Source organism: Sinocyclocheilus grahami, unplaced genomic scaffold (genome assembly GCF_001515645.1).
Source record: "Sinocyclocheilus grahami isolate Dianchi unplaced genomic scaffold, SAMN03320097.WGS_v1.1 scaffold1240.1, whole genome shotgun sequence".
NCBI lineage: Eukaryota > Metazoa > Chordata > Actinopteri > Cypriniformes > Cyprinidae > Sinocyclocheilus > Sinocyclocheilus grahami.
Window position 1 is genome coordinate 116,862 of NW_015506419.1, and position 10,051 is coordinate 126,912.

At 36.7% G+C, this 10,051-nt stretch overlaps 1 protein-coding gene across 1 annotated transcript in view; it reads right to left on the reverse strand.

Moving 5' to 3' along the window:
- The window catches only part of LOC107568402 (low-density lipoprotein receptor-related protein 1-like), a 131,244-nt gene that overhangs the window by 81,132 nt on the left and 40,061 nt on the right, over positions 1 to 10,051 (reverse strand). The window contains exon 2 of the mRNA XM_016254375.1: positions 8,853 to 8,990. Coding sequence (XP_016109861.1) covers positions 8,853 to 8,990 — 138 coding nt within the window. The remainder of the gene's footprint in view (positions 1 to 8,852; positions 8,991 to 10,051) is intronic.

Consider the following 10,051-nt stretch of genomic DNA (forward strand, 5'->3'; position numbering starts at 1 on the left):
AAAATAAAGAGCGAGACAGAGAAGATTTAATACCACACCACAGGATTTCTCGAAGACGACAGCTACAAAAACACTGGCAGCCAGACCTAAAATCAGTGTTCAACCACCGCACCATATGCAAACCACTCAACCTGTTACAACATTACTATTAACAGCAGGTCCAGGATCAGATCTGTTCCTTATGTCTGGAGCAGGAAAACTTCTTCAGAAACATCTTGTGTTACTGAACATCCAGCTCTCTCGTTCTCAAGCACAAGTAGAGGATCAGGACACACATCCTTCCTGCATGCTTCATGAGGAGAACAGGAAATGGCTGAAAATTTCATGCTTCCCATTTTGGCACTTGTGATTTCCATTAATATTTCAGTTGACGAGTGGGAAACCAGGCCAGCATTGGGGAATAACTAACTATAAGCAGAGAAGCTACTAACTTAACTGCATTTTTCAGTAGCGTGACAGCATTGAGCACAGATGTTCCAGTAAAAGCTAGTTTATACAACAAGTAGCGGTACAGCATTACAAAACGCTACATCCATTGTATTTGTCACATTTACTAACACAGCCTTATAACAGAGCAAACTGAGGCACTAAACAAACACATTCCTAAACTCTCAAACAGCTTTGGGAAGCCACTTCATTCATTTCAGTGAGTCAGTCAATACAGAGTGCTCCATTTAAATGTACTGGTTAAAAGTTATTCATTTTTGATTACTCGCTTGTTTTCATACAACGCATTGTGCACTATTTTATATAGACTTCTGTGTGGTGAAATAAATTGTTAGCCAAATACACAGTATAATACTAAACACATATATATTAAGAACCTAATTTATATTGAGATAAATTCTGCTCTTTTTAAGTAAATTATTTAAACTTAGAATTATACTCAATTTGATTCTTTTTTTCAGGATTAATTTGATTAATCGAATGTTAAAAAGAACAACAGCATTTTTGCATATTTGAATTAGAAATGTTTTGTAACATTGTAAAATGTCTTGACTGTTACTTTTATTCAATTTAATGTGTGCTTGCTGAACAAAATCATTAATTAAAAATAATCCTACTGACCCCAAACTTTTGAATGATAGTGTATAGTTGCATTTAAAGGGACCCAATTATGCCCCTTTTTACAATATGTAATATAAGTCTCAGGTGTCCCCAGAATGTGTCTGTGAAGTTTCAGCTCAAAATACCCCACAAATAATTTATTATATCATTTTGAAAATGCCTATTTTGAGTGGAAGCAGAAACACACTGTTTTCATGCATGTATCTTTAAATGCAAATGAGCTGCTGTTCCCCGCCCCCTTTTCCAGAATAGGGCTGTGCCTATACTGCTCATACCTCATATACTGTACTCTGCCAAAAAACATCTGTTTTGATTATCATGTCTATCGCGCTGAAATAATGCATTTAAAACACATTTGACAGATTCTGCAAACAGCTTGTTCTGAGACACTTATGATTTATGGGGATTTAAAAAATATATATATAAAAAAAAGGAGCAGGTGGATTTTTATCATTATAGGGTGGTTGTGTGCCAACATATTTATGGTCAAATACCATGTAAAATTGAATTTTGCATAATAGGTGCCCTGTAAATTAATAGCAATACTGCAGACTGTCCAAAAAAATGCATTTTGGATTTAGTTCTAGTGGTGAAGGAAATTAACTATTATGCCACTCTGCTGAGGCAAAAAATAATAATTTTTTAAAACTTGAACTTCATAACACTTTATAATACATTTTGCAGCATGTTTGTGTGTAGTATTTCTCACGTCTGAGATCTCTGTTGGCAGGTCTGTGCATGCTTGTGTGTGTGTGTGTGTGTGTGTGTGTGTGTGTGCGTGCGCGCATGTTTATATGGTTTATGAGGACACAAATTTGTATAATAACATGGGTTTGTCATAGGTATTACAACGAGAAGGTGATTTATTAGGCTGAAATAATGCATTTAAAACACATTTTACAGATTCTGCAAACAGCTTGTTCTGAGACACTTATGATTTATGGGGATTTAAAAAATATATATATTAAAAAAAAGGAGCAGGTGGATTTTTATCATTATAGGGTGGTTGTGTGCCAACATATTTATGGTCAAATACCATGTAAAATTGAATTTTGCATAATAGGTGCCCTGTAAATTAATAGCAATACTGCAGACTGTCCAAAAAAATGCATTTTGGATTTAGTTCTAGTGGTGAAGGAAATTAACTATTATGCCACTCTGCTGAGGCAAAAAATAATAATTTTTTAAAACTTGAACTTCATAACACTTTATAATACATTTTGCAGCATGTTTGTGTGTAGTATTTCTCACGTCTGAGATCTCTGTTGGCAGGTCTGTGCATGCTTGTGTGTGTGTGTGTGTGTGTGTGTGTGTGTGTGCGTGCGCGCATGTTTATATGGTTTATGAGGACACAAATTTGTATAATAACATGGGTTTGTCATTTTGTCATCAACGAGAAGGTGATTTATTAGGACATTTTCAGTGTCCCCGTAATTCAAAAGGCTTATAAATAATTCAGAATGAGTTTTTTTGAAAATCTAAAAATGCAGAAAGTTTCCTGTGAGGGGTAGGTTTAGGGGTAGGGTTGGTGTAGGGCAATAGCACATACAGTCTGTACAGTATAAAAACCATTATGCCTATGGAGAGTCCCCATAAACCATAAAAACAAACCTGTGTGTGTGTGTGTGTGTGTGAGTGCATATGCAGGTTTGGTAATAATTGAGAATGGGGGGGACTTTTTTCTGACAGCAAGAGTTCTTGTCAGGTCAGGGGGTTGATGAACTTCAGCTTTGGTCTGTGTGTGGTGTGTTTGTTCAAGAATGATTGGGAAAGATATGAGCAAACCTTTCAGCAAAAAGCAGTTTTGGGACATGCACACAAACAAACCAATGTTGAGGTTCACTGACTCCTAACTAGACAAAAACTCTTGTTGTGTTTAATATGACAGTGTTCTCAAGATGAACTCAAATGGCTGAAACCCAAAAAAAATGACATCCATTATCCTACTTATCGGAGCGGTACATCCGTCCAATCAATACTCCTGATCACCCTCCCTGTTCTGTCACGATAATACACAGAGATCTGAGCCAAGCTCATCCATCAGTGCAGTGAAAACATTGTGAAGCCCTACAGCGGAATAGAAACAAATGGGTAAGTCATTGCCCAGAATGATATGCTGTTGCCAAAGCTGAGCTCAGATAAAGTTGAAAGGCACAGTGGAGTTTGCCAATAGCAGTGCAAAGTTCTATTTTATAGGGCTAATCATTCTTGTAAGTGCTGCGTATTTGCCTACGTGTGTGCAGAGCCTCCTGTGTGAATAGGTCAGCTAAACATGAGCAAACAGAGAAACAGGCGGCTAATACGAGGTTAACAGAGGCATAACACACGATAAACACAGGCACCATGGCCACATTAGCAGATAAAGTCAACAAAACAGCATTCGCAAACCATTTCACCTATTATGTGACATACTTCTAAAAGAAACAGGATATTCAATGGTTTATGAGGACACAAATTTGTATAATAACATGGGTTTGTCATAGGTATTACAACGAGAAGGTGATTTATTAGGACATTTTCAGTGTCCCCGTAATTCAAAAGGCTTATAAATAATTCAGAATGAGTTTTTTTGAAAATCTAAAAATGCAGAAAGTTTCCTGTGAGGGGTAGGTTTAGGGGTAGGGTTGGTGTAGGGCAATAGCACATACAGTCTGTACAGTATAAAAACCATTATGCCTATGGAGAGTCCCCATAAACCATAAAAACAAACCTGTGTGTGTGTGTGTGTGTGTGAGTGCATATGCAGGTTTGGTAATAATTGAGAATGGGGGGGACTTTTTTCTGACAGCAAGAGTTCTTGTCAGGTCAGGGGGTTGATGAACTTCAGCTTTGGTCTGTGTGTGGTGTGTTTGTTCAAGAATGATTGGGAAAGATATGAGCAAACCTTTCAGCAAAAAGCAGTTTTGGGACATGCACACAAACAAACCAATGTTGAGGTTCACTGACTCCTAACTAGACAAAAACTCTTGTTGTGTTTAATATGACAGTGTTCTCAAGATGAACTCAAATGGCTGAAACCCAAAAAAAATGACATTAATTATCCTACTTATCGGAGCGGTACATCCGTCCAATCAATACTCCTGATCACCCTCCCTGTTCTGTCACGATAATACACAGAGATCTGAGCCAAGCTCATCCATCAGTGCAGTGAAAACATTGTGAAGCCCTACAGCGGAATAGAAACAAATGGGTAAGTCATTGCCCAGAATGATATGCTGTTGCCAAAGCTGAGCTCAGATAAAGTTGAAAGGCACAGTGGAGTTTGCCAATAGCAGTGCAAAGTTCTATTTTATAGGGCTAATCATTCTTGTAAGTGCTGCGTATTTGCCTACGTGTGTGCAGAGCCTCCTGTGTGAATAGGTCAGCTAAACATGAGCAAACAGAGAAACAGGCGGCTAATACGAGGTTAACAGAGGCATAACACACGATAAACACAGGCACCATGGCCACATTAGCAGATAAAGTCAACAAAACAGCATTCGCAAACCATTTCACCTATTATGTGACATACTTCTAAAAGAAACAGGATATTCAATGATGAAAAATAGGACAGCTGTAGGGTTGGGTATCATTTGAATTTTATCAATTACGATTTCGATTCTTTTCGATTCCCAGTTTCGATTCCAATGTGATTAAATAATGATATCAAACGTTTATCCTGTGTCTCTTTTTTGCAAACCATTTATTTGGAGCTGAATACCATGAACAAAATTCAACATGCTACAACAGGCATGTAATTTATGAATTAATGATTAAAAGACTCACTTAAGATGTACTTGTTTCATTACTGGATAAATCAGCGTTCTTGAACGAATCTCTTGTATGATTCAAAGACAAATAAATTTTAACAGCCCCTTTTCGCCACCTACAAGCTACTAACAACACTACCATTCAAAAGTTTGGGTTTAGTAAAGTTTTTATTGTTTTTTATGTTCAACAAAACTGCATTTATTTGATAAAAAATACAGTAAAACAGTAATATTGAGAAATATTATTACAATTTACTTTCTATTTTAATATATTTTAAACTGAAGTTTTAAGCGTCATTACTCCGGTCTTCAGTGCCACATGATCCTACAGAAACCATTATTATAATATGCTAATTTGCAGCTCAAGAAACATTTATTATTATCATCATCGATGTTAAAAACAGTTGTGCTGCTCATTATTTTAATGGAAACTGATAAATTTTTTTCCAGGATTCTTTGTTTTGCAACAATATAAAGGTTACACAAATGCAATGCTTCCTTGTTGAATAAAAGTATACATTTTTCCCAATCTGACCCCAAACATTTGAACATTAGTGTACATTAAAATTACTTGGAGGCAATAAATGTCCATTGATACTGCTAACAATGAATAATGAAATTTATAAAGCTAAAAACAACTGCAACAAAATAAAGGGGGCAATAATATTAAAGAATGTTGGTAATGAAACTAATGAAGACTAATGAACGACTATAATGACTAAACACACTTGCCAAAAAAGGCATGATGATGCTAATTAATAATGCTAATAATGTAAATAAAAAAAATAAAAAATAAAAAACACTTTTAAATGATGACATGAACTACTAAAATGAATCAAATTTTGTGATTCTAAATAAGAAGACTTTCACTGCAAATTAAAACAGCTAACTGCTTAAAAAAGCTAAACTGCCGAGTTTGAAAACTATAAATCTCCAGTTCCTCATCAGAAAGTTATTTTGGAGAGGGCTGACAGTTTTTGGCCCGTGTCTTCATAGTGGGAGGAACTGGAAAGACCTTGAAACATCTCCAAGAGGCTTTAGTACAAAATGATTAAATCAAGACTGCGGGGAGCCAATTAAATCTGTCAGGAGGGAAAACACAATCAAACCGGTTCCCAGCTCAGTGAGGGGTTAAATATACAAAGCCCAGGATAAGATGATCCAGACTAGCACGAGCATGGCTGATATCAGAGGTCGGCAGTTCCCATCACTGATTTCTTGATGCTGGCCTGCTACATTGTTAACATAGCAGCCAGATGTATCACACACAGTAATAAATTCAAGCATGCCTCCCTCTCGCTCAACTTGTCAACAAATATGTGAAAATTACTTGGAAATATAGACTGACAAAGTGTGTTTTGAAAACACTGGAGCTGAGTTTCTTGCACAATCTCCACATCTGTTCAGGGGAAACAGCGCAATGATTGTGAGACAGTAAACTTTTCTGTGAAAGCAGGAGCAAGCAAACATCCAACAGGAAAGGCATGTGAGTATATGTTTGTGTGCGTTCTGTGCGTCTGAACGCGAGGGGTTCGTGTGGAAGAGTGGGTGAGTGTTTACCTTTGGGTTCAAAGGGTCGGCATTTGAGCCGGAGGACAAGTGAAGTGTGTGTGCGTCTAGGCTCAAAGCACTGGATAGACGCCAGGTCAGGAAGGTACCTTATTTATTTTTCGGCCTTTAAAACCTCAGGCCCAGACTGTCTTTCTAACATTCCAGCAGTATAAAATGATAGCAGCAGATAGACCTGGACTAACATTACAGGGATGTATTTGACCCCAAAGTCTAAGATTTTCTTTTAAAATGAGATTATCTGTCAGTCTGATTTCTTTCAATTACTTGCTAAGTGGCCGGATCAGTACTTTAAAGATACAGGTCAGCCGGATGAGCCTGCGTATCTCAGCACTTTGGACACAAACAAGATGAGTGCCTGATATCTCATGTGAGGATGATACTAACCATGCTCCGGAGCCAAACCGTTGTGGACACAGGGGTTTCAAACACAGATCTCGGCATGACTGCCAATAAGTACGATATCTCTGTCTAAAAGACAGTCGGAGCCCACAATACAAAAACCTTCTGCTGGAAGAGATTTTACTAGCAATGAAAAAGTAAAATAAAATAAGACTAAGAAATGTATCATGGTTTCCACAAAAATACTAAGCAGCACAACTTTTTCGAAACCCATGCTCAAGCAATGGCATAAAATTGAATGAAAATATTTTGATTGAATTGTCAAAGTCAACATTAGACAGCATTTGCAAACCATAAACTCGTGTAAACCCAAGTACTGTAACATTTTCAAATGGAAACATATTCATTGTGAGATAATGTAGAGTGGGACTGGATATGATCCATTGGGATTTGACTCGATTTGTGAAAAGTGTACAAATGAGGGTATTTTTCTCCACACACACAAACAAAGGGGAAAAAAGGCAAACACATTTTGAAGAAATATATAAGAAAAAAAAAATTGATAATAAGAAGAAATGTTTCTTGAGCAGCAAATCATCATATTAAAATAATTACAATGATGCAACACTGAAAACTGGAGTACTGCCTGCTAATTTAGCTTTGCTATAACAGGAATAAATTATATTTTGAAATATATTAAAATAGGAAATAATATTTCACACTGGAATATAATGAAGAACAATATATTATAATATTACATGTTATTTTAAATAATATTATTATTTATATATTATTATATAATTTCCACCATATTGTTAATAATGCTTCCGAAATTAATTAAAGGCTGGAATACACTGTGACTTTTGCCCAGATTTACATTCTGGAAGAGTCAAAACTAGTTTCCTAAAGTCAGAGCTAGTAAACAGATTTTTGCCAGTCGGAGTTGACCGAAAATTGCATAGCATATGATGTGCACAGACTCTGATTTGTTAACGTTGGACTATGATCACATCCAGTAAAAGGATTAATGATTAAAGCAAAGTTTTTCCTCTGTAAGCATATACAAAGTAATCAATACCTAGTGTTTTAAAATATTTTAAGATTTTTATAGTCCTCTAGTGTATTTCATCCTAAAGCCACTCCAAGCCACAACCATTTTGACAAAAGTTAATCTGTGCCATATACAGTGGTGTGAAAAAGTGTTGGCCCCCTTCCTGATTTCTTATTTTTTTGCATGTTTGTCACACTTTAATGTTTCAGATCATCAAACAAATTTAAATATTAGTCAAAGATAACACAAGTGAACACAACATGCAGTTTTTAAATGAAGGTTTTTATTATTAAGGGAAAACAAAATCCAAAACTACATGAGTAACTGTAAGTGGACTATTGTAATAGGTAAATCAAATGTAAGCTAGTACAGTACTAATTAATTACTAAGCTCAAATTAGTTAATGTGTTTCTTATAGCAGTTAAAATGTAGTCATTTTCTTTCTTTATTAAAATTTTTAATTCAGTGATTTGAACTTTTAATTTAGTTATTTTAATGCTTTAAAGAGCAATTTTAGATTGTAATGTTCTAATGTTCTCTGTTCTGAAAACTATAAAAGGTACAGCTGTAATAAAACCAGAGAGAAAGGCTGCACGGCTAGAAACTGCAGAAAAAAAAAAGTCAAATAATAGTATGTGAGACAGTGGTAATATCATTATGTTCCTATTGGTCAGTAGAGGAGCTTAGCCTGACAGTTAACATGCTTTAGACCAGGTTAGTTTCCCAGCATAAGTTGCCACAGTGACTAGCTTGATCTAGGCCCATGTTAAATTTGCTTTATGGAACCAAATCATTTGACAATGAGCCTGGCTTATTTGGTAAACTTGTTTTATGAAACAGGCCTCGAGGCATTAAAAGTGATCATATTTTCTACTTTGCATCGAAACGCATTGTGTTAAATCGAATCGGAATCGGATCGCACTGCATCGTAATAGGGGTCAATTGTATCGCATCGCATCGGTAGCTGCTTCATATGTATCTTTAATGTATCGTATCGTTGACTATGCATCGAGATGCGTATCATATCAGCCTCAGTCATGGAGATGCACATCCCTATTCTGCACGCATGTTACCTCGACAGTGCGGCCCCTCGTCACGTCCATCCGAGCAGTCTGGGACGCCATCACAAAGCTTGCTCAGGTGAATGCACACATCTGTTCCTCGACACTCAAACTCATTGGGAGGGCACTGTGATACCTGGGTGTGATGGCCTGCAAAGTTAAACAGCAAACAAACACAAGTTAACACAAGTTAACACATAGTAACGAAACAAACAGATGCAGCTCAATTCAACTGCTAGTTTAACAAGTCATGTCTATTTCTTTTAGAACGTTAAAGTTGATGCCTAAGTGACGCAACGCATGATAATTTGCACACTACAGTGACAACAGACTCATAATGTGGTAGAGTGTGAGAGCATGTGGATTTGAGTTGCAGACCATTCGGTTTAAATGCCTATTGCATCCTTATTACAGTTTTCACCAGCTGTAAAATGTTGTTTTCAATTGGTGCATTAGGTTTCAAATTAATTTTATGTTAATATTATTTATATACTATTATATTTAGAATTGTATTTTGATATTTTGTTTTTAGTTTAAAGGGTTAGTTCACACGGCTCCGGGGGGTGAACAAAGGCCTTCTGTAGCGAATCTATGCGTTTTTGTAAGAAAAATATCCATATTCAAAACGTAATAACCCCTTTAATGTAGCTTGCGCTCACTGTTGTACCCAGAAGCAGTTCCGGGCAGATGATGTATGGAGGTCGGCTTTGCGCATGCGCCACTCAGAAGTGACGCACGCGGCAGCGAAGGGGAAAGATCAAAACAAAACAACGGTCACTAATTAGAAGTACAAAACGAGGATTTGTAAAGAAGAATGTCGGAGGATTTCGATATAAGCCAAGAGGAGACTGGTTTTCCTTTGCTAAAGTAAGGAAACTTTGCTTCCTTTGCTCCTGTTAACAAACGTTGGTTTTCACAAAACTCACCGACGCATGCGCAACGCTGACCTCATACGTCAAGTACAAGTACTTACAGTGTACAACTGTTGGCGCAAGCTACATTAAAGTGATTATTACGTTTTGAATATGTAAATTTTTCTTACAAAAACGCATCGATTCGCTACAGGAGGCCTTTGTTCCCCCCCCGGAGCCGTGTGCAACTTTTTTTTTTTTTTTTATAGATGGGCACTTTTTATTTCCCTTCTTTTGGACTGAAGCACTGCAACACCTGCTGACTGGAATGACAGAGCTTGGAATAGCCAGGACAATTTT